Here is a 25465-nt window from a genome sequence, read left to right as displayed (position 1 = left end):
AACAAATCGATGCTGATCGAAATGAAGTCGACCTGCTCTGAATTCCGATCCAGCGCATTTTTACGATTCGCACGCACAATAGCACGTATTATTGCGTCTGCGCATCAAAAACCATATCTGCAGGCATTTTTTAATTAAAATAAAATTTTATGATACTTAAACCAAAACACATAAACAAAAACAGCTGATTAAACTGGTTACCGAATCGGAATGAAAACGATTCGAAATCGACTTCGAATCGATTTTTTACAATCGGAATTGAGAACACCAAATAGAAACCGAGTCGAAATCAATGTCGTTTTACTTTTCATTCCGAGTCGGAATTCAGAACAGGCCTGAATGTATTATTTTTTTTATGGTACTGAAAAAATCAGTGCTGCAGATAAGTCAAGAAACAACACTTCAACTTATGAGTGCAAGTTTAGTCAAATGCGACTCCGTTTTGTAATATTGACTTTACCTGTATGATTTTATTGCATTATGGTGATAAATTTAAAACAAACAACCAACTGATGACAAAAAATTCGAAAAGCGAAATTCCTTGAGGTTGCATTTTTTATTATTATTTCTACACTAAAAACAAATATTGAAATAAGTGTAATTCTAGCAAATTCTATGCGCACTAATATTATTTAAAATTAATATTTTTGACATATTAATAAGCCGTCAATACTCAAAATAACCTTCATATAGAAATTTCGGAAATATTTCTCTAAGCTCATTCAACATCCGTGGATCTTCTAATTGTTTCTTTTGTGCTGTTTGATTCTCGATCACTTGTGCGAGGTCTCCCTTTTCGTCCGCGAATGCATAGTTGATAATCAGGAATGATAGAATTAAAAAGAGGCCTATGAAAAGAAAAGAAACGAAAAAATAGTTAGAAATCATAAAATCGAAGAGTTTTCGTTCGGTTTCGCATTTCGTAATTAAGTCAGTGTTGCCAGATAAACTCTATGAAATTAGCCACAGGAATTTAAAAAAAGATTCCCTTGTTGACACATCCAAAATAAAAAATCGCATGACGGTTTATAGTATCTAAAAATTTCTTTTCTCGAACGTTGTGGCAGCGCACTGCTCTGAAGTGGCCCAATGAAACCAGGCTGATTCTGCTCATTTCTTGTTTCCAATTCTTGATGGGCAGCGTTTTCTCAAAGCTGCTCAGCTACAGAAGCGATATCATCAGCTGAGCACAATAACTTTATTAATTGAATGGAAACATACAAAACTACATTAATTATTAAGAGAGGTGCTCTTTATATAGAAAATAGAATCCGAGCTATCAAATGTGTTCTAGTGGGAGTTGAGACAATGCACTGCATGCCTTCTAAAATTCTTTGAATGAAACGTTAGGAACAGATTCTAACCAGCCAATGTACTCATCCTCCTCCTGAAAACTTCTATGGAAACGCTTTTTGTTTGCAGCGGACATAAGAATGCGGTGAAACGTTCCAAATTATATCTTAGGAATAAATTATGCTTTTTGTATACGAATGATAGGCCAAGCAAACCAATTAAAAAAAAAAAATAAATAAATGTAAGGCACGATAACATCCGAAGAAATTTTAGGCCGCGCTTCTCTTCCAATTTGCGTTGTGCTCCTTTTAATTTATTCTACAAATTGGCGGGACGGGACCGGTATATGCAAGGCAGATACGTTTTAACTGAGAACCTTTTCATGGCAGATATTAACTCGATGTGTTTGCCAAATCATTGCAGAGGGGCAAAAGCGCTCGGAAAGAATTTTTTCTAATTGAAAAAAGTTATATCTAAATTTTTAATGTTGTTTTGCCCGGGCAGTGAACCCTGGTTATTATGCACCTCCTGCTAACGTTCGTATCGCTGAACTGTCGAATAAATAACTCCAATATTCAGTATTGCAAACTGGTCTTTATTTAGATTAATTGGGAGTAAAAAAACGTGTTTAAATTAAATTGATTTACTGATTCCCCAGTTTGCGCTGCTTTTATACTCTCGGTTTTCCCGTTCACCCATTTCTCCTAAGGTCTAGTAATTTCGCGAACAGTTGTATCTCGTGCTTGGCTACCAGCTATATACATATATATTCGTAGTTTCTGTTTTCTACTAGCCATATGCGTGTGTATGTGGGAGTAACTACTTCGGCTGATGATTACATGTGTGTGTGTGTGATATCTCTTCGTTGGCTTGTGAGTTTTGTTGCTTGCTGTGTTTTGTTGTTGCGATTATTTACTAACAGAGACAATTTAAAATAGAGATGTTGCAGGAACGAAAAATAGTGTGGAAACTCTAGTAGGTCATATTCACCACTCACCATAGCAGAATGTGTTAAACTACCACTGTCTGTATTTATTATTTAGCAATTATTTCTACCCTTTTTATTCAGATAATGTGTTCAGGATTTAAATTTTTTCACTCAGTCAGTGTATTTTGTGTGATTTAATTATGTTAAAAATTTTGTAAAAGTTTGTGGTGTGGTGAAAGATACCTATTCGATTTTTGTGAACCTCCGCTGCTTTCCACCGAAGTCCGCGCATGCAACATCTTTATTTTTCAAAAATCTTTGTTACTAACAGCATGGTGATGTCAACATACGTCACACTGCCCTCCAGCTAAGTCTAATCGTCCCGATCAGACAAATCTCTCGATCCAACCGCTGTTAGCCTCTCCAACTGAACCACCCTTCTATTTTGTGCTTTCCTGATTTTACAGTATTTACTAATGACATTTTATCAGTGTATTGCATATATGTAATAATCCTATATTGCTACAAAAGGCTAGGTACATTCCCAAACATCAGAGTGCCTATATGCTGTTTAAATGTTTTTGTTTTTGTTTTCAATAATCGAATGTACCTAAATTTAAATTTTTTCTTGTCACACTTATTCTGTTAAAATCACAAAAAATGTATAGGCTGCCTTGTTTTGATTTCGAATTCAAAACACATTGAGAGCATTTTCTATTAGCAATATAGGAGTATTACATATATGGTGTACTGTACGAATGAAAATCAACGAATCATTTTAAAGTATTGTTTGGTAGGAGTGCTGAATTTGGTTTAGTCATATTATGATTTGCTTTTCATACGTAGGTAAATTTGCTATAAGAAATTCGCTTTTTTATATGGAGGGCAAAATTAGTCCCTTTTTCCCATTTAATTAATTTTATGGGGGAAAATCCCACAAAATGGGTAATTTCCCACTATCTGGCGTCACTGAATAAAGTTTAAATTATATTTGCAGTTGTTTGGTTCAAGCATAGAACTCTTACAACAACGCCGAAGGATAAAAACATATCTAACAGTTTAATCACAGTTACGGCTAAAAATCGCTGCGTCAAAAAAGTCACCATTTAAAAACACTTACCCCAATATCGATGCTTTTGCAACTCCGCTCGAAAATTTGTGATAGTTTGTATAGCGCCTTGATATTCCGTTTTTCGTAATGTCTCTTGGAAATTGGTTATATAATAGAACAGCAATTCATCATGATGATCTCGCCTCATTTCCGGACTAAATATCATTGCAAAAGCGTAATGCAGATCAATAGCTGGCGAACCAAAAACGCTAATTTGATAGTCGAGCTGTTTAGGTTTAAGATTAAGTTCGATAAAAATTTGAAAATAATTATAATAAATCCCAATATTTGTTTACCAGCATAAGATCATTCAGTTTGCCTCCGACCGTTTGTATCATAATATTCTTTGCATGAAAATCGCCGTGATTTAACACAGTTAAGCCATTATTACATTTGCCATCACGATTTTCATTAAACATAGCGATGGTTTTAGGTAACAAAACGTCGTCAACTGCATCAATTAGTGGCACAAAAGCGCTCAAATCTTTATGTTCGTTTAAAACTTCTTTAAGTAGTTTCGTTGCATTTTTGATAAAATCGAAATTATTAGGGTCGAGAGAATTCATAGAGCCTTTGTCCAAAGCAGCAAAACTGGTATCTTTCTGCGAATGGAAAGAAAGTAGAATCACTTTTAAACAGAGTAATATACATTTAAAATGAATATTATACAAGTAAGGGTGTCTAAGTTCGGGTGTTACCGAACATTATATACTCAGCGTCAGCTTCCATTGTACAGTTCATTACAGATAAATTACTTTTTTCGAATTTTGTTATAAGGGATTAATTTTTTGAGGCTTGATTGGAATAAGCGCGTGGAAACGCCCATTACAAACATGTCTCCCGATTTTCTCTTACAATAAAACTTGTAAAGTGATATATCTTCGATACAAAACTATTTTTCGCTAAGATATAGCTTATTATTCTAGTATACGACACTTTTAAATATTTTTATATATAAAAGTGGGCGTGGTCTTTAGCCCATCCCGTCCATTTTTACTAGAAATATTTCCTGCTATAAGAAAAATATGTGTACCAAATCTTCTTACGATACGGAAGTTTATCTTCGAGTTATGGCTACCGAACTATTGCCTAGTCATAGAAGGGGCAGTACCGCGCCCATTTTCAAAAATTTGCATTTTTTCCTATTTTTTGTTATAATTCCACTTGGGAAAAGAAAAGTAATTGATATAAAACTCATGTTTGCAAAGATGTAGCTTTACAAATCTTTTTATATAAAAGTGGGCGTGGTCCTTAACCGATTTCGTTAATTTCTCTTCGAAGCGTTCCGTATAGCAAAGGCAAGTTCTCTGCCGAATTTTGTAATGATAGGTTTAAAATGGGGTTTTCACAAGTGGGCCACAGAGGTGCCATGCACACTTTCAAAAAGTTTTTCAACATTTCATCAAGACTCCTTATATCAATCCACATATAAAATTTCAACATTCTAGGTGTATTATTTACCAAATAATCAGATTTTTTGTGTTTTCCAAAATGTTAAATACATAAAAAGTAGGCGTCATTATCGGTGCAGTGAAATAACTCCCAAATGCAATAACTCCCAACAAAAAAATAAAATAACTCACAAATATTTTCCATACAAACTGGGTCTTATTTCATTATGAAATAGCTCCCAATTCATTGGGACATATTTCATAATTTTTGCTGGTAATTATTTCATAATGAAATAACTACCAAATGAAATAATCCCCAATAAAATTTCTTTGGTAGTTTTTTCATAATTTTTTGAGATTGGGAGTTATTTCAATTTTATTGGGACTTACTTCATTGTTTGTAATTCAGGCATTGCGAGTTATTTCATTTTTGTTGGGAGTTATTTCATTTTCTTAAAAATACAATTTTATCAAACTTTGACGTTCTTCTAACAGTTTCTGGGTTGGCTATACATTAAGGGACCAATTGGTTTTATTCGTAAACCAAAGGGGCTTGAACTTTGAAATTTTGCACATAGGTTCTCAGGGAGTTCGCCAACGACAAATCAGTAAGTAGTCTTTAATTGTTATTAGCAATTTACTAATAATTAGTAGTTAAATTTATCATGGCATAACTATCACTTTTTATCTACATATGAACACTTTCACAAGAATTTTATACATAAGTACACTTTATAATATTTATGAAACCACAATCAACTATTTGCATTTGTTTAAATTTGCGTATTATTGTAAAATTTAATGATTTATTTGTTTACTTTCCGCGAACACAAGCATACAGTCATTTTATCTAATTCACTGCTTGCTTGGTGGTACCAGATACTTTAAATTGTTCCAACGAATGAAAGATTTTTAAATAGTACTAACGAGGAAAATGGACCTTTTTCATTCAACCCTATTTATTTACTTTACAAAAAAATAGAAAATTTGGTATAAAAAAATCGCGCGATGCACACTAATTCTGCGTAGAACACCTTTCTGCATAAGCGGCTACCGCCACGGTTATACCATACACCCGGACTTGGCATGGCGTAGCCCAGGGTTATTTTTTTTAAGCAGACGGGTGTACTACGCAGAAGGACATCACCGTGGCGGTAGCCCCGGTTATACCATACACCCGGACTTGGCATGGCGAAGGCCGCCTATGCAAAAAGTGTTCTACGCAGACTTGTTCCTTTTATTTTTTACTTTTAATAAATTATGTTAATTTTATAAAAAAAATGCTATTTTTTAAAATAAATTCCCTTTACTTCGACGACACTATTCAAGTTTTCTTGTAATTGTAACTTTTACATATGTACATAATAGTTTGCTGTATTTTCCAAATCTGATTGTAACTGATTATATAGTATAAAGATACCATTTCAAATTTTGATTTGGGATTTATTTCATTTTTTTGGGACTTATTTCATTTGGGAGTTATTTCATTTTTTTTGGGACTTGTGGTTTCATTACGAAATAACTGGCAAATATTGGGAGTTATTTCATTTCCTTCTTTGGGAGTTATTTCATTTATTAAAGTTGGGCGTTATTTCATTTATTAAAGTTGGGAGTTATTTCATTTTTATTGGGACTTATTTCAAGGGAGTTATTTCATTTGGGAGTTATTTCACTGCACCGTCATTATCATATGATTTCACTATTTCAATACCAATCTATTCTGGGTCCAGATAAGCCCGTATACCGAATTTGGTGAAGATACCTCAATATTGATTAAGTTATTAAGCTATTGCATAGATTTTATCGCGAGCTTGGCGACTAAATCAAAAAAAAAAAAAAACCGTAACGGATATTTGTCAAAAAAGGTTCGAAAAGGTTCGAAAAAGGTTCGGTGTTAGCAACATGCCAAATACATAAAATTGGATCTCTATCATAAAGTTAAAGTTAAAGTTAAAGTTAAAGATAAAGTTAAAGTTAAAGTTAAAGTTAAAGTTAAAGTGAAGTTGAATTTAAAGTTAAAATTAAAGTTAAAGTTAGAGTTAAAGTTAAAGTTAAAGTTAAAGTTAAAGATAAAGTTAAAGTTAAAGTTAAAGTGAAAGTTGAATTTAAAGTTAAAATTAAAGTTAAAGTTAAAGTTAAAGATAAAGTTAAAGTTAAAGTTAAAGTTAAAGTGAAAGTTGAATTTAAAGTTAAAAATAAAGTTAAAGTTTAAGACAAAACTCGAATTAATATCAAAGAAAACAAAATGTTGCATAAATATTATAATTGCATATGTTGATAATATGCAATAGCTTTACCGCGGTAGTCCCCGAGTGCCACACGTCCTTTTTTCGTCAACGGACGGCCAGACAGACGGACGGACGGGCAAGGCTAAATCAAATTTTTCCGATACTGATAATTTTTATATATGAAAGTCTGTATATATTCGATTCCTTTGTATATGTAAAACCAACCGTTATGTTACCAAAGTTAATATACTCTCTGCATTCCCGGGTTTTCTCACCTCTTTGCTCAACTTGTAGCTAATCGCATGAAGCTTTGCCAGCTTAAGTAATGCAAATTTTACTTCATCAATATTTGTGAACCGACTTCCGATTGTAGTGTAGCCTTTCACTGCCAAATCTTCGAAGATGATGTAGGAGGGAGACGTGGCGCTAGAGTCAATTAACCTAAAGAAGTATAACAGCAATTTGGGTGAGAAATAGAAATAGTTTGTAACGACATTGGACGAAAATATAAATCTTAGAAAACGTAGGATCTCAAATTGCAAACATAATTTTTTCTAAAGTTGAATGAAATTTTTTTCATCTCAAATTATTATTTCCTCGCATAGTGTTTATGGACGAAATTCAACTACGCATAACTTTTAAACGAGTCAGCTGTGCATGGTATTTATCTTTTTTGAAGATCCCTCAATTTCTTATAAAAATTTGTACTGCTCGTTATTTTGGTACTACTCTTTACAGCCCAGCATTTTATAGCAGAAGGCCCTCTTTCAGAACTTTTGTCATAATCGACCATCTCACGTTCAAACATTTTGCATTAATACTCACACTAGAGTTAGGTTAGTTTGATCGTGCCGGTCCATGTAGACCTCACATAGACTAAATGAGTCCGTAGTGTTAACAGAAGTTTATTTTAATTAACAAACTGAAAACCCCTTTCAAAAACCAGGACCTATGTTATAAAATAAATCCGTCCTCTTGGCAAATACTAGAAACTTCCTAGGACTTAAGCCACTTGCTGCTTCTCCCTGCCCCAATTCTCTCCAGGGACTGCTTACATTTTAACACACTTTTAGATGCTATGCTATGCGAGGTTATTGTCTTAGTTGTTGTTTGGCTGTCAATATAAAAGTTAATACGCCTGCAGTTCCACCGTTTCTACTGCTTTGGTTACGGCTAATACTTCCGCTTAGAAAATACTACAGTAATCTGGCAGCTTGTAGGATATGTTTATTATTTCCGGATCAGCACAGTATACCAAAGACCCTACTCCTTCCACTTCTTTGGAACGATCTGTGTACACATGTATCGCCTCGTCCGCCATTAGAGCACCCTTGCACCAATCAACCACCTCTATCGTGGCTTAAAGATCTACCTCGAAGTGCAGATAGGGAATCAGGTAGTCTGTTCGTCCTGTAACCTAACCATACTATAGTGCCCGACAGACTTTGATCGGCCCGAAAATGGATTTGCCTATATTTAAAAAGTAAGCCTCGCGTTTCTTCTTCACCTTCTAACCCATTATCTTTTACTTTATCTTCCAATTTTCTTCTTATTCTTTTCCATCCCTTATCCATTCATCCCCCTTCCTCCCCCAAAACCATTCCCAGTCCAACTCCACTACCACTTCTACTACCACATTTCTACTCCTAGCCACACTCCCACTAAGTATTTCTCTTCATCTACTTTCCTTCTCTTGCATCCTCTTCTTAATCTTGCACTTATTCCAATTACATCTCCATTTCTCACCCCACTTTCTTTTCTGCCTTCGACCCTCTCCCAATTTATCTTCCTCTCTCCTTTCTCTTTTTACCCTCTCCAATTTCCACTCCTGTCTATTATTGTCTTTTTTCATATTCAACGTATCAAAGGCCTTAAAAAAAGTACAGGTTAATTTCTAGGTCTAAAATTTGTTTAAAATAAGCCTGAGCTCGTTTCTCCTAAAGTTCAATCTAAATAAACGCCCTCTGTGTAGGAATAAGTTCGCCTTCCAGTCAGGGAAATCCTCGTAGCTATTCATAACCGCACGTTAAACATTGAAAAGGCTCTAGAATCAAAAAATATAGCCATCTACTCTTTTATTGACCTATCAGGGGCCTTCGATAACAAAACACATCAAGCTACCGAAGAAGCTATGTTTGACAAGGATATAAGCCCTATGATAATTCGATGTGTGCTATCCATGTTAAAGAGTAGAAAAATCTATTTAATAATTGCGGCCACAAGAGAATGCCCAGAAGGGGGTGTGCTCTCCCTTCTCCTATGGTCTTGGTCATAGATGACCTCTTTCAGTTACTGAAAATCAAGGGATTTGACAAGGGTATGCAGATGACCTATTATCTGCATCACAGAGATCCACGAGGAAACAATATCAGATCGTATGCAACAAGTTCTTCGCATCATAGAAAGATGGTGAGATACCAAAGGACTGTTTACCAATCCAAAAAAACTCTCCTACTACCTTTCTCCTGGAAAAAGAAACCATCCCTCCCACAACAATCCCTGGGTGGACCTAAAATACAATTCTTAATGGAGGAAAATACCTAGGGGTTACACTGGTTAGAACTTTCACGCAGAATGCTCATTTGGATGCTATCTTAAAAAAAGCCACAAGAGCTTTCTTCGCCTCTACTCGACTCTACCGCAAAACTTTGGGGATATCTCCAAAAATGTTATACTGGAAATTTAGTAGTGTTGTAAAGCCAATAGTCACCTATGCTTCCCTAGTTTGGTGGCAGAAGGTCACGCCAAGGTCAGATACAGAAAAACTAAGCAAACTGCATCGACTATTTTGCATTGGCATAACGGGTGCGATGAGAACGTCGCTGATGCACTTAGTGCTTTAGTGGGAATACCTCCCATCCCTATTCTGACAGAGAAAGGAACAACACTAGGTACACTTAGACTTCAAAATATTCCGAAATTTGAGCTAGGAAACTCGATAGGGCATATGAAAGTAATAAGAAAATTCATAGGAAATCCCGAATTACAATTGCGTGACGTAATGCCCCATAAGCTCAGAATTTCACTGAACTTTGAAGTGACCATTATGGACAGAACCCACTGGGAAAGATCCTTATAATGACTCTGACTCAGAGGTCTGGTTCACGGATGGATCGGTATTTGATGACGGAAGAACGGGAGCCGGCATCTATGGGCCGAACTTCAAGAAATCGATACCAATGTGATGCTAGCCTACCATATTTCAGGCAGAAATCCAAGCAATAGAAATTTGCGGTAGAAAATGTCTACGGAGAGGTTCATCCTCGAAGAGCATCTACATTATGACGGACAGCCAGGCGGCCCTGCCTGCCTTGCAATTCTACACAATTACATCTAAGCTAGTGGACGACTGTATTGAAATTCTTAGTAACATGGGAGCCAAAAACAAAGTTTGACCAAGGATAGCTTTTCCAACATCAGGGACATGAAGGTAATGAACATGCAGATTACTAGCAAAGCAGGGTGCTACAGCAGCATTCTTTGGATCAGACCACTTTTGTGGACTGTAAAAAGCACACCAGGGAAACCATAAATAACTGGGAAACAAAACAATTTGTACGTCACTGGATTGACTGTCCAGGGCAAAGACAGGCCGTTTCTGTGACCTTGAGGATGAAACGCCGGTTCACATTCTCAGCGAATGCGTCGATCTGCAAGGCAGCGACTCTCCCATCTAGGTGGTGTGACTCTTAATCTCTATGTGATATGGAGTAAAAAGCCTGAAGAGGTACTAAATGCCTTAAGGCTTAATAATAATATTCATTGGAAACTCACTTTGGGCCCAGCACTATTTCATCACCATACTGCCTCAGCACTTTTTCTATTTTAGGCAGCACTTCTTTGTACATTTGAATGTCCGTTTGAAATAAATGCAAATCACAAGTAATATCTTTTTTATAGTCATCAACGAAAGGTGCGACATTCATAATAAATTACTGAACTTTTTCTTCCGAAAGCTTTGATTCCAAAATATAGTTGACTTTGGTGCGATATAAAACACTGCCGTAGTGATCATTTTTAGTGTACCAGGTTTCAATACTAAATCGGTTAGCTTTAAATTAAAACAAGTAAAGGTGCCTAAGTTCGGGTGTAACCGAACATTATATACTCAGCGTGAGCTTCAATTGTGCATTTCATTTCCAATAAATTACGTATCTACATAACACGTGGCACCGCCCGTTTAAAAAAAAATGTCTCCCCATTTCCTCTTACTATAAAACTTGATAAGTGAAATATCATTGATTCAAAACTATTTTTTGCGAAGTTATAGCTTATCATTCCAGTCTACGACCCTTTTAAACTTGTTTTATATGCAAGTTGCCGTGGTCTTTAACCGATCCCGTCCATTTTTACTAGAAATATTTTCTGCTATAAGGAAAATATGTGTACACGAAACATGGAAAATTGCTTAGTCATAAAAGGGGCGGTGCCACACCCAATTTCAAAAATTTTAGTGTTTTTCAATTTAATGTTATAATTCAATTTACAAAGTAAAATTCTATTGATACAAAGCTCTTTTTCGCTAAGATATAGCTTATTATTTTCGTCTACGACCCTTTTAAAAATCTTTTATATAAAAATGGGCGCCGTCCTTAACCGATATTTTATTGTTCTTCAAAGCATTCCCTATAGTAAAGGCAACCTCTCTGCCGCATTTTGTTATGATAGGTTTAACGGCTTTTGATTTATTATTGATTGATATTTGTAAAATTGATTTTATCACAAGTGGGTGGTGCCACGCCCATTTTAAACAGTTTTTCCTAATTTTTCTCAATAGTGTCAATATCAGTACACATGTCAAATTTCTACATTCTAGGTAAATTAATTACTAAAATATCAGGTTTTTTGTGTTTTCCAAAATGTTTTATATATAAAAAGTGGGCGAGTTTATCATCCGATTTCGCACATTTTCAATACCAGTCTACTCTAGATCCAGATAAGCTAGTGTACCAAATTTGGTGCAGATATCTCAATATTTACTCAAGTTATCGTGCTAACGGACGGACGGACGGACATGGCTCAATCAAATTTTTTTTCGATACTGATGATTTTGTTATTTGGAAGTCTATATCTATCTCGATTTTTTTTGTTTTTTTTTCTTTATTGACAAAAAAGTTTAAAATTATTACAAGATTTCTCAAAAAAATCGTAGTTTTTGCGATAGAAAATAGCTTATTTCTATTTTACTCAATTTGTTATCAATTGTTATGAGGGGTTACAATGAAAGAACGCAGTAAGGAAATAATAATTAAAACTTTAATTAAAACTAAAATTTAGCGTAATAATTTAATTTTCTATGAGTGTAATTAAAAATATAGTGTAGAACGTACTTTGCATCTAGATATTAAAATCAAAATTTGTATGAAGTAGCCATTTGACCTCAAATTTAAAGCATTGTACATTTCTTGCATTTTTAACTTCAACTGGAAGTTTGTTGAAAAGTTTAACGCCATATTGTCTTAGTGATCTTGCACATCTTTCCGTTCGATAGATACGTGGTTTCATATTTATTCTAACTCTAAGTGTATATTCTGGTGTTGATTCTTCTGGAATGTCTAAATTATGCTTTATTAAGTTATTTTTAATTTTATAAAATAACTAGCAGACCCGGCAGACATTGTTCTGCCCTAAACTTGGCCTATCTGCATATATTTTAATAAGTTTTTTCCGTCTAACTCTGCCCTACCCCTCTACACTTTTTCCTAATATTTTTATTCACTCCTCCCTCCGTCTTTTTCGCTTCATCTGCATCTTCGTCTCATTCTATCTCTTTCTCAGTCTCCTTCTCTCGTTTCTCTTCTCTCAAGTTTTTCTCCTTCTTCTTCATCTCTTATTGCCAGTCCCAGAGGGTGGTATGTAGTTTTTTCCAGTCCCATTCCGAGTCTGTCTCAGTCCCAGTCCTAGTCCTAATCCCAGTTCCAGTCCGTCTCTGGTATACTTCTCGGAAAAAAGCATCGTAAATACTAATATAGGGAAATTTATATACGAAATTTCAGGCAAATCGGATAGGACGTATGTAAATAGGTATATGGGTATTATTAATTCTTGTCTTTATTTCGGCTTCGCATGCATATTTATCAGTTTTGCCAGGTTGATGCGACTAAATCGAATATCACACTGAACTTTAGAGCTCTCAGCAACAACTTTCATTTGATATCCATAATACACACACATTCTAAGAGTATCCGGGTCCATGTTTTGGCCTATATCTCGAGACCGTAGTCACCCAGAGGTGTAAAACTTACTCTGTACTAAAACATACATCAACAGCTTCAATTTGATACCCATAATGAAAAAACACATTCTAGGTGTATCCGGGTCGCGTTTTGGGCTATATCTCAAGACCCTAGTCTCCCAGTTGTACGAAAATTATCCTGTACTATAGCACTCATCAACAGCTTTCATTTGATATCCATATTTTATAAACACATTCTAGGGGTACCCGGGTCCACGTTTTGGGCTATATCTCGAGACTCTAGCCTCCCAGTTATATGGAAATCATCTGCACTATAGCACTCATCAACAGCTTTCATTTGATATCCATATTGTATAAATACATTCTAGGGGTACCCGGGTCCACGTTTTGGGTATATCTCGAGACCCTAGTCTGCCAGTTGTATGAAAATTATCCTGTACTATAGCACTCATCAACAGCTTTCATTTGATATCCATATTGTATAAATACATTCTAGGGGTACCCGGGTCCACGTTTTGGGCTATATCTCGAGACCCTAGCCTCCCAGTTGTATGTCAATTATCTTGTACTATAGCACTCATCAACAGTTTTCATTTGATATCCATATTGTATAAACACATTCTAGGGGTACCCGGGTCCACGTTTTGGGTATATCTCGAGACCCTACCCTGCCAGTTGTATGAAAATTATCCCGTACTATAGCACTCATCAACAGCTTTCATTTGATATCCATATTGTATAAATACATTCTAGGGGTACCCGGGTCCACGCTTTGGGCTATATCTCGAGACCCTAGTCTCCCAGTTGTATGAAAATAATCCTGTACTATAGCACTCATCAACAGCTTTCATTTGATATCCATATTGTATAAACACATTCTAGGGGTACCCGGGTCCACGTTTTGGGCTATATCTCGAGACTCTAGCCTCCCAGTTATATGGAAATTATCTGTACTATAGCACTCATCAACAGCTTTCATTTGATATCCATATTGTATAAACACATTCTAGGGGTACCCGGGTCCACGTTTTGGGCTATATCTCGAGACCCTAGCCTCCGAGTTGTATGAAAATTTTCCTTTACAATAGCACTCATCAACAGCTTTCAGTTGACATCCATACTGTATAAACACATTCTAGTGGTATCCGGGTCCACGTTTTGGCCTATATCTCGAGACCCTAGTCACCCAGGGGTATGAAAATTATCCTGTACTATAGCACTCATCAACAGCTTTCATTTAATATCCATAATGTATAAACACATTCTAGGGGTACCCGGGTCCACGTTTTGATCTCAAGACCTTAGACATGTAGCGAAAAAAGGTAGACGTTGGCCGATTCTCAGACCTACCCAATATGCTCACAAAATTTCATGAGAATCGGTCCAGCCGTTTCGGAGAAGTTCAGCCTCTAAAACCGTGACAGAAAAATTTTATATATTAGATATTAAGGTTTGAAGGATGGAGTTCTTGCGCACATCAAGCCTGTCTTGGTATAGCAGTTCACTTGCTGTCCTTAGGGGCAAATTTAAAATGTTTTTCATTATTTTATTTTGAATTCTTTGTATTTCATTTGTTAGCTGTTCGGAACACGTATTCCAAATTGGATTTAAGTAATTAATATGTGACATAACCGAGGCGTTGTACAGAAGCCCCTTGTGTTTTTGTGGAATAAATTTTCGATTTCTATAAATAGCAAAATTTAGTGATATTAATTTCATTTTCAATTTGTTTATATGTTCTCGCCTGTTTAAATTGGCATCAAACCAAAATCCGAGGTACTTTAAATTGTCGACTCTCGAAATAAAGCTGCCCTCCAGATAAATTCCCTTCAAATCATTCAAACTGGGTATATTTTTATAATTGTTGAATATTATAAAGTTAGTTTTAGATAGATTAATTTTTAATAAATTATGCTGAAACCATTGTGAAATTAACTTAAGATCTCTTTGCATATGAGCCAAGAGGTCATCGAGGCTATCAGTAGCATACAAAAAGGTCCCGTCATCGGCATAGAATTGCGGAATTCCATTCAAGTCAAGTTTAAATATGTTCTTTATATATAATAAAAATAATGTGGCAGCTAACTTCGATCCTTGTGGAATGCCAGATTTAACATTTTTAATTGAGCTTTTTGTATCTTTGATTTGGACAAATTGTTTTCTATTAGTTAAAAAGCTTTCGAAGAGGTTAATAGCATTGCCATTAACTCCCAACTCCTTAAGCTTTTGGATCATAATACAGACATTTACTGAGTCAAACGCTTTGCTGAGATCTATTGAGAGCATTGCAATATATTTTTTCTTATCTAAGTTTTCGTATAAAAATTCTGTGCAATTGATACTGGCAGATAATGTGCTCGAGTTTTCGGTGAATCCAAACTGATTATCGCTTATTATGTTGTTAATTTTAATAAAATGTTTGAGTCGGTTCAGCAAAATGCTTTCGAAAACCTTATCGATTGCACTCAATTTTGTTATTGGCCTGTAGTTTGAGCAAACCTCGTTGCTTCCAGATTTGTGAATGGGAACTACAGACCCGATTTTCAATTCATCTGGATATTGACCGCTCTCGAAGCACTGATTTATAAAATTCGACAAGGGACCAGAAAACACGTCTTTATATTTCTGTAAAAATTTTGTTGAAATTCCATCGGGCCCGTTTGCCGACCTTGGGTTAAGACTGCAAATTGCACGGCTTACTTCCCCGATATTGCAGTGACTCATATCAAAAGGATGAGGTATTTCAGCCTCGGGCTCTGGGGAATACTCAAAGTTTTCCGGAGTGTTTGTAATGTTTATAAAATAGTTATAAAAAGTATCGGCTATTTCAGAATGTTTGGTTAAAACTTTATCATTGTTTTCTATTTGAGAGATTTCCAGAGACGATGCATTCTTTTTCCCATATTCATATGTATAAGCTGATTAAGAACTCTCCATATTTTAGCATTATATCTGGCTTCCATAAAACTCTTTTCTTGCTCTGTTTAATTTATTCCGCGTTAAAGTTTTCAAAATTCTAATTTGAGTTTCGGAATACAAGTTATTCTTCCTTTATATATTCCTTTATACCTGTACAACTAATCGTTATCCAATCAAAGTTAATAAGTTCCGTGTTCAAAGCATGCTGAGTATAAAAATCTGATTTGTTTTTCAAAGCACATTTGTTTTTAAGTTTCGCTAGTGGAATAAATTTCACCCTTACATGTTTAGTTTTCACTTTTTTCCAGTAAATTTTCAAAAAATGCCTTGTTCAACCAATCTGGTGGATTGAATTCATCATCGTTATATAATTCGTTATTAGACATTTCAATTATGCAAATATTTTATATCTAAAGCTTATTCACTTTCGTAATGTTTGCACGTTACAGTCATCACAGTTTAGCTGTTCTAAAGTACTATGCACTTAAAGTTGTTGTTACAAACATAATATATTGTATCTCAATTCTATTTTAATTAATTGATGTGACATATTTACATATATATTACGCCTTTAAAACTGATACATCCCAGGCTCAGTTTCTGTATACATTATTTTGGAAGGTAAGCTGTTGTGTGTAGTATCTAACTTCCCAGAAGAGCAAAAAGTTCAAGAAATCTATATTTAGATATTCATTTATTAGTTATCATTAAATGCTAGCAACGCACGCTCATCTCATCGATAACGCATGTCGATTGGAAGTTCCAGCTCAAAAGAGGCCTTCCTCTTTCTTTTCTACCGAAGACGGATCCGACGCGTCAATTCTCTGATGACAGAAGGTACTTAGGCTTGTGGTAAATGAAGACAGGATTGATTGTTTTCTATCATCAAAGAAAATGTGAGGTGGACGTAGTCAAAAGCTGGAGGCTCGGGCAATCCAGAGTCGAATAGGTTCTATTTTCTTTGTAAATAAAAACACCTTAATTTGTTAGCTCTATCCGAATAGAACACATACACCCACCTTGGCAGAAATTGGCGACTCTTCAGGATGATAGTGAGCTGAGTGGTAGATCACTAAGCCGTAGATTCAATATAAAAAGCGAGACGGGCGAGTAATGCCTAAGCTTCCGGTAGAAAAGTTGAGCGGGATACAGTGAGTAGGTGTATGGATGAGGAGAAAGACGATGAGGTGAAAGACACTTTTTATGAACAATTAGAACGCACATACGAGCGCTGGCCCCGTCATGATATAAAAGTCGTGCTTGGCGACTTTAACGCCAGGGTGGGCAAAGAAGGTGTTTTTGGCCCTTCAGTCGGAAAGTTCAGCCTACACAATGAAACTTCTCCTAACGGACTGAGGCTGATTGACTTTGCCGGTGCTCGAAACATGGTCATATCAAGCACGAGGTTCATGCATAAAAAGATACATCAAGCTACATGGCTGTCTCCTGATCGAAATACTCGCAATCAGATCGATCACGTTGTGATAGACGGACGGCATGCCTCCAGTGTTTTAGATGTGCGAACGATCCGAGGACCTAACATCGATTCGGACCATTATCTCGTTGCAGCCAAAATACGCACCCGCCTCAACGCGGCTAAAAACAAGGAACAAAAAACACAAGGAAAGCTAGACGTCGAAAAGCTTCAATCACAACAGACTGCCAATGATTTCGCAACTCGACTCTCACACCTGCTCTCTGAGGGCACCACTCATCCTGAAGGAATACAGGAGCAGTGGGAGCATATCTCCAAAGCACTTCATACTGCCGCCGAGGAAAAAACTGGTTACCGGCGGCCACGAAAAAACAACTGGTATGATGAAGAATGCCGCGTTGCAACCGAAAGAAAAGACGCTGCCTACAGGGCTACGTTAAAAACGAGCGCGACAAGTGGAGTGTGTGAACGCTATCGTGAGTTGAAAAGGGAAGCGAGACGCCTTTTCAGGAAGAAAAAAGCAGAAGCAGAAAGGCGTGAGTGCGAGGAGCTTGAGCTGCTAGCCACCAGGAATAACGCCCGAAAATTCTACCAAAAAATACGGCGACAGACGGAAGGTTTTAAGACCGGGGAAAACTCCTGTAGGAATGAAAACGGCGACCTTGTAACTGATGTCCAGAGAGTGCTTAGATTATGGAGGGAACACTTCTCTGCTCTCCTAAATGGAGGCAGCAATTCACCGCGCAGAGATGAAGAACCCGATCCCGCAATCGATGATGATGGAATATATGTCCCCCCGCCCGATTATGACGAAGTTAGAATAGCAATAACCAGATTGAAAAACAACAAGGCCGTGGGCGCTGATGGATTGCCTGCGGATCTATTCAAGTTCGGCGGCGAGGAGTTGGTAAGGCGCATGCAGCAGCTTCTTAGCAAAATATGGGCGGACGAAAGCATGCCCGACGGTTGGAATCTAAGTGTTCTTTGCCCAGTCCACAAGAAGGGGGATACTGCAAAATCCACCAACTATCGTGGAATCAGCCTTCTTAATATCGCATATAAGGTCCTTTCAAGTGTATTGTGCGAAAGATTGAAGCCCACCGTGAACGGGCTGATTGGACCTTATCAGTGCGGCTTCAGACCTGGTAAATCTACCATCGACCAGATTTTCACAATGCGCCAAATCTTGGAAAAAACCCGTGAAAAGAGAATCGACACACATCACCTCTTCGTCGACTTTAAAGCCGCCTTCGACAGCACGAAAAGGAGCTGCCTATATGCCGCTATGTCTGAATTTAGTTTCCCCGCAAAACTTATACGGCTGTGCAAAATGACGTTGAGCAACACCATCAGCTCAGTCAGAATTGGGAAGGACCTCTCCGAGCCGTTCGAAACTAAACGAGGTTTCAGACAGGGTGACCTCCTATCGTGCGATTTCTTTAATTTGATGCTGGAGAAAATTATACTAGCTGCAGAACTTAACCGCACTGGAACAATATACTATAAAAGCGTGCAATTACTGGCATATGCTGATGACATTGATATCATCGGTCTAAACACCCGCGCTGTTAGTTCTGCTTACTCCAAGCTGGAAAAAGAAGCGGTAAAGATGGGTTTGATGGTGAATGAGGACAAAACGAAGTACCTGCTGTCATCGAGCAAAGAGTCAGCGCATATGCGCCTTGGCAACCACGCTACTGTTGGCAGCCATAATTTCGAAATAGTAAAAGACTTCGTTTATTTTGGAACCAGCATCAACACTAGCAACAACATCAGCACTGAAATCCAGCGAAGAATCAATCTTGCCAATAAATGCTACTTTGGACTAGGTAGGCAATTGAAAAGTAAAGTCCTCTCTCGGCGAACGAAAATCATACTCTACAAGTCACTTATCGTACCCGTCCTGCTATATGGGGCAGAAGCATGGACCATGACAACAGCAGATGAAGCGGCTTTGGGAGTGTTCGAGAGAAAAGTTCTTCGAAAGATTTATTGACCTCTACGCGTTGGCGATGGCGAGTACCGAAGAAGATTTAATGATGAGCTGTACGAGCTATACGCAGACATCAACATAGTCCAGCGAATTAAAACGCAGCGGCTGCGCTGGCTAGGCCATGTTATGCGAATGAAAGATGATGCTCCGGCCAAGAAAGTGTTTCTATCGGAACCCGCCAATGGAAGCAGAGGTAGAGGGCGGCCCCCACTCCGTTGGAAGGACCAGGTGGAAAACGATATAAACTCCCTTGGTGTGCCCAATTGGCGCCGGTTGGCGGAGAGAAGGAGCGACTGGCGCGCCTTGTTGGACGGCCATAACCGTTTAGACGGTTAAGCGCCAATTAAGTAAGTAAGTAAGTATGGATGACTACTGCCAGAATAGTCAGTGAAACGGGTGAGCTGCGAGACAGGTATAGGATTCCAAAACCCACCAGTGTAATCGTCAAACGGTAAATTGAGAGCCGTTAAAAGGTTAACTGAGTAATAATAAATGGTGACCCGATGTCAAACAACCGCTGGTAAGACGGTGTAGATAGTGGACTGATGACTGGCGAGTCGAAGGCTTGACGTATGATAAGCTGATGTCAAATACGGATTAATGACCGTTGAGCCGATTTGTATTAAAGGGTGTTTTGATGGGTCCAAGATAACCAGTGTATCAATATCACCTAACTAAATAATTTATTTGATGTCCCGGCCTGGAAATATGAACCATGTTCATTTACATTCAGTTTCATCAAAGAAAGGGAAGATAAAAAAGCGCACAGAAGGGAAAGTAAAAGAAAAGATGTGAAGAGTAAAGGAAATATTGTTTACATTCCAGTTTCATCAAAGAAAGGGAAGATAAGAAAGCGCACAGAAGGGAAAGTAAAAGAAAAGATGTGAAGAGTAAAGGAAATATTGTTTTTATCAATTTTTTTTATCGATGAGCTAACGGTCTGTTATCAAGGAGTTATCGAATTATTATCAACACGATATAGACGAGTTATACGTATCTGTGCTATAGATGTGTTATCGATAGAATATTGAAGAGCTATCAATTTATTATCGAAGTTATATAAACTTACTATCGATAACAAAAATTTGGGATGAGTTATCAGTCTTTATTGACGAGTTATCGGGCTGTAGACGGGTTATATCTTTGCTATTATATAAGTTATCTAAGCAGTAGAGAAGAGTTGTCGTTTTATTATCGAAGTGTTATAAACTTGCTATCGATAATACATTTTTTTTGTGTATTTTTAAGCTAGTTCGATCTAAATGGGTTGAGTGCAAATAAAACGAGTTATTTCACCTTACGGCCCAACGTTTCGCCAACTTCCTTGGAATCTTCAGGGGCGGATATTGATATTTAAACATTGAAGATAAAATAGGAATTTAACCATTGATTTTTGTCATTAAACTAAAACTGATTTTTACAATTAAAAACGATACCATCTAATATGGTACACTTGTCATACTAACCACATTAGATGGTATCATTTTTAATTTTAAAAATCAGTTTTTATTTAATGACAAAAATCAATGGCTAAATTCCTATTTTAGCTTCAATGTTTAAATATCAATATCCGCCCCTGAAGATGCCAAGAAAAGTTGGCGAAACGTTGGGCTGTAAGGTGAAATAACTCGTTTTATTTGCACTCAACCCATTTAGATCGAACTAGCTTAAAAATACACAGAAATCGGATCCAATATAAAGAGATCGGAATCCAATATAAAATAAAATTTTTCCTTGAGTTATGCTTTTCTATCGACAAGTTATCGGGCTGTTATCGATTTATTATTTAAAACGTATCAATTATTTATCGGATAGTTTTCGATTTGTTCTCCAAGATTTATCGATTTGGTTTTGAAAAGTTATTGACTTCTTATTAACTTATTACATATTTGTTATCGAGGACTTAGCTGATTGTTATGAAACAGACACCGATCAAACTTCTGTAAGATCTTTACAGAGCAAGCCTATAAAAAGTCAATAAGAAGCCGATAACAAAACAATAACTCGACGCTTATAGTTCGCTATCGATAATATGCCGATAATAATACAATAACTTGCCGGTATGGTTTGTTACCGATAACAAGCTGACGAGGTTGTTCTAAGGCCGAAACTATTTGTTTCTGGCAAAGTTACCTCTGTTGTTCTTTCACTTTAATCCCTGAGCGACATCTAACAACTTAACTTAAAAACGTTAGTACACATCGAAAAAAACGAGTACTCACGCCTTTTTTCAGTTTAAATTTGAAATGTTAGTGGTCTTCGAGCTAAACGGACTTCACTGTCGTACACTTCATAAAAAAAATTATCCCAGAAAATAGTTTCTCTACCACTTTCACCACTTTGCCCTGTGCTACTTTTAAAATATCCTAGAAATTGGCTGTATGTATCCTATATGTTCTATTCCGACCCCGAACCGCAGCTGCAAAGCAGACAAATTTTCGTTACTTTTCGTTACTTTTTACAGCGATTGTAAGCCCTATTCTATACTGTGGAGTCCTTGTTTGGTGGAAAGCCACACAAAAAATAACATACCTCAAAAAATTAGAGGGGGTATGCAGACTATCAATGCTTAGCATTACGGGAGCCCTGAAAACAACCCCGACAGCTGCACGGTATGCCATTCTGCACATTCCTACAAAGAAGCAAAGAACATAGCGTTAACAACTGCAACCAGGCTCGGTGCCTCGGGGCAGCTTGAGCGCCGACCATACGGCCATAGTAGTATAGCGTCATCAATCACAAGACGAACAGACTACCTGATTCCCTATCTGCGCTTCGAGGGCGATCTTAAGGCCACAATAGAGGTGGACGGTTGGCGCAAGGGTGCTCAAATGACGGACGAGTCGATACATGTGTACGCAGATGGTTCCAAAGTAGTAGAAGGAGTGGGGTCTGCGGTATACTATGCTGATCCGGAAATAAAGAGATCCTACAGGCTGCCGGATTACTGTAGCATTTTCCAAGCGGAAATAGTAGCCGTAACCAAAGCAGTAGAAACCCTGGAAGAAAATAGCCCAAGCTGCAATCGTGTTAACTTTTATATTGACAGTCAAGCAGCAATTAAGGCAATAATCTCGCAAAGCACAGCATCTAAATGCGTGTTAGAATGTAAGCAGTCCTTGGAGATATGGGAATAGATGGGAATGAAAAAGCGGATGAACTAGCTAAGAAGGGTGCATCCCTTGAAGCTTCCTCCGTAGACGTCCCAATTGGACTGGGCGAAATTAAGCGAAGGCGAGAGGTGCACATGATCGACCAAGCAGGAAAGGCGTTGGTTCAAGCGCGGGGCTGTAAAGTGTCCAAAATTATGTGTAGGTCTTATAACCTTAGACTAAGAAAGTTGCTTCTATCATTAAAAAGAGAGGCCTGTAGACTAATGACGGGTATTCTGACTGGACATTGCCTTCTGGCGTCACATGCCTTTAAATTAGGCTTGATGTAGATCGAGCATGTTCTGTGCTTGTTCCCTGCATTTGTCAGGCTAAGACTCCAGCTATTAGGAGTGATACAGCTGTCAGATCTAGAAGCAGCAAATGGCTAAAGTCCTAGGAAGCTTTTAGTATTTGCCAAGTGGAGGGAGTTATTTTATAACTGGTTTTTGATAGCGGTTTTCAATTAGGTCGTTGAAACAAACTTCTGGTAACACTACGTACTTATTCAGCCTATGTGAGGTCCTCATGGACCGGCCAGTTCAACCTAACCTAACCTAACCTTATAGCAGAAATACACTCAGAGTGTGAGAAAAACTTTTTCAAAACTATTCTGGTGTTGCGCTACTCAGAAATTGAAACTACCTTTTGGTATGGCAGGGCAGAACTGTACCTATGGTAGGCCATACATCTACCTACACACCACAGCGGCCTCTTGATTCAGATACTGCAAGCCAAAAAATATGTCGGTATGTCGGTCCGGTCTAATATACTACATACCAATTTGTTCGTACCAAAGTTGTTACAATTTTTTATAATTTTTCTGTGCATTTAATTATTTCGTTTCAAGTATTCATAGTTATGCATTAAAACTCACTTTGGACCCAGCACTGTTTCGTCACCATACTGCCTCAACACCTTTTCAATTTTGGGTAGCACTTCTGTGTACATATCAATTTCCGTTTTAAATATATGCAAATCACTCATAACATCTTTTTTGAAGCCATCAACGAAAGGTTCAACTTTCAAAATAAATGACTGAACTTTTTCTTCCGATGGCTTTGACTCCAAAATATATTTGACTTTGGCGCGATATAAAACACTGGCGTAGTGATCATTTTTGAGTGTACCCGGTTTGAGAACTAAATCGGTTACCTAATTAGGTAAAAAAAAAAAATTATTTGTTTAAATTTTAAGCCACATATATTTTAGTTTGTCTAATGGCATACATTTCACCTTTGCATGTTTAGGTTCCACTTTTTTGAGTACATTTTCGAAAAACTTCTCATTTAACCAATCTGGTGCATTTAGTTCATCGTCGTTATATAATTCGTTGTTTGCCATTTTTTGTGCGGAAATTTAAATAACACAATTTGCTTAATGTAAGAAATTTATTTACGTATCACACCTTACATTCATGACAGTTTAGCTGCTCTAAACAAACTATGCATTTTAAATTGTTGTTAGTTGCATATATTGTATCTCATAGTGGCGTTATCATTTTGAAGTGTATTCTTTAACCCCAGGGCTAGCGTTGGGGTTTGACAGACCATTTTCAAAAATTTTAATAAAACATTTTGAGTGCCCTAACATTTTTCAACAAAACACAGTTTGTGACCATGATACAAAAAATAGAGGTAGCTCCATTTAGTGTGACGTTAGCCACTTGACTTTTGTGGGGACAATGACAATTTCACCAAAAACAAGCTACTAGATTGAAAAATGTTACGAATTTTTCTAATTTTGATGGATTTCCTATTAACGAATACGACTAAATTACTTTCATAGTTATTTTAAATAAAAAGAAAAAAAAAATTAACCCATGCCTTGGAAATATTTTAGCACGAAATATCAGCCCAGAAAAAGAGGATTTTTAATAAGTTTTTCGAGCTCCCGAAAATTGTTTGGTGGAAGAAACATGGATCGAAGTATGCAAAGCAAAGGAATATAGCCGCCTTAAGTGTCCGTACGTTTGCTCAAAACATTTTGACAAAACATACAGGTTTGTCAATTGCTTGCTCAAAGGAGGTCCTTATAAACCGACAACGCAATTTATTGATAAATTGGCTACAAGTATCCATTTCTTATTTCTTCATTTATTGTATAACTAGCAGACCCGGAAGACGTTGTTCTGCCCTAAATTTTACATTTTAATAAGCTTTTTACACTGTTTCCTAATAATTGTATTCAATTCTCCCTCCGTCTTTTTCGCTTCATCTATCACCATCTTCGTCTTATTCTATCTCTTTCTCAGTCTCCTTCTCCTTCTTTCTTTGCTCTTCTCTCAGTTTTTTCTCTTTCTTCTTCATCTCTTATTGCCAGTCCCAGAGGGTGGTATGTATTTTGTTCCAGTCCCATTTCCACTCCGAGTCTCAGTCTCAGTCTCATTCCTGTCCTAATCCCAGTCCCAGTCCGTCTCTTGTCTACTTCACGGAAAAAAGCATCGTAAATATTAATATAGGCAAATTTATATACCAAATTTCAGGCAAATCGAATAGGACGTATGTAAATAGGTATGTGAGTATTATTAATTCATGTCTTTATTTCGGCTTCGCATGCATATTTATCAGTTTTTCCAGGTTGATGCGACTAAATCGAATATCACAATGAAAATTACTTTAAAGCTCTCAGCAACAGCTTTTATTTGATATCCATAAAACACACACATTCTAGGGGTATCCGGGTCCATGTTTTGGCCTATATCTCGAGACCCTAGTCTCCCAGGGGTATGAAGACTACCCTCTACTAAAGCACTCATCAACAGCTTTCATTAGTTATCCATATTCTATAAACACATTCTAGGGGTACGCGGGTCCACGTTT

At 37.0% G+C, this 25465-nt stretch overlaps 1 protein-coding gene across 1 annotated transcript; it reads right to left on the bottom strand.

The window, feature by feature from the left end:
- Positions 1 to 541: 541 nt before the first annotated feature.
- LOC137238806 (uncharacterized) lies at positions 542 to 24071 on the bottom strand. The gene is made up of 6 exons (XM_067763866.1): positions 23880 to 24071; positions 23521 to 23798; positions 7227 to 7392; positions 3629 to 3934; positions 3342 to 3558; positions 542 to 848 (listed from the first exon to the last, which is right to left on the bottom strand). Exons 1-6 carry the CDS (start codon positions 23985 to 23987, stop codon positions 667 to 669), a joined length of 1257 nt encoding a protein of 418 aa, XP_067619967.1. The 5' UTR covers positions 23988 to 24071; the 3' UTR covers positions 542 to 666.
- Positions 24072 to 25465: the final 1394 nt, after the last annotated feature.

The sequence above is a fragment of the Eurosta solidaginis genome, chromosome 1, assembly GCF_040869045.1.
Source record: "Eurosta solidaginis isolate ZX-2024a chromosome 1, ASM4086904v1, whole genome shotgun sequence".
In the NCBI taxonomy this organism is placed as follows: Eukaryota; Metazoa; Arthropoda; class Insecta; order Diptera; family Tephritidae; genus Eurosta; species Eurosta solidaginis.
The sequence above is the reverse complement of the archived record's forward strand: the minus strand, read 5'-3'. Positions and strand labels throughout refer to the sequence as shown.

What these genes read in the sequence shown, in the direction of transcription:
- LOC137238806 (XM_067763866.1), bottom strand. Translation starts at nt 23,987, where the DNA reads ATGGCAAACAACGAATTATATAACGACGATGAACTAAATGCACCAGAT. An exon ending in GCTACAAGTTGAGCAAAGAG is followed by an intron (nt 3,935 to 7,226) that starts GTGAGAAAACCC and finishes TTCCATTCGCAG; the next exon opens with AAAGATACCAGTTTTGCTGC. An exon ending in AACTGAATGATCTTATGCTG is followed by an intron (nt 3,559 to 3,628) that starts GTAAACAAATAT and finishes AAACCTAAACAG; the next exon opens with CTCGACTATCAAATTAGCGT.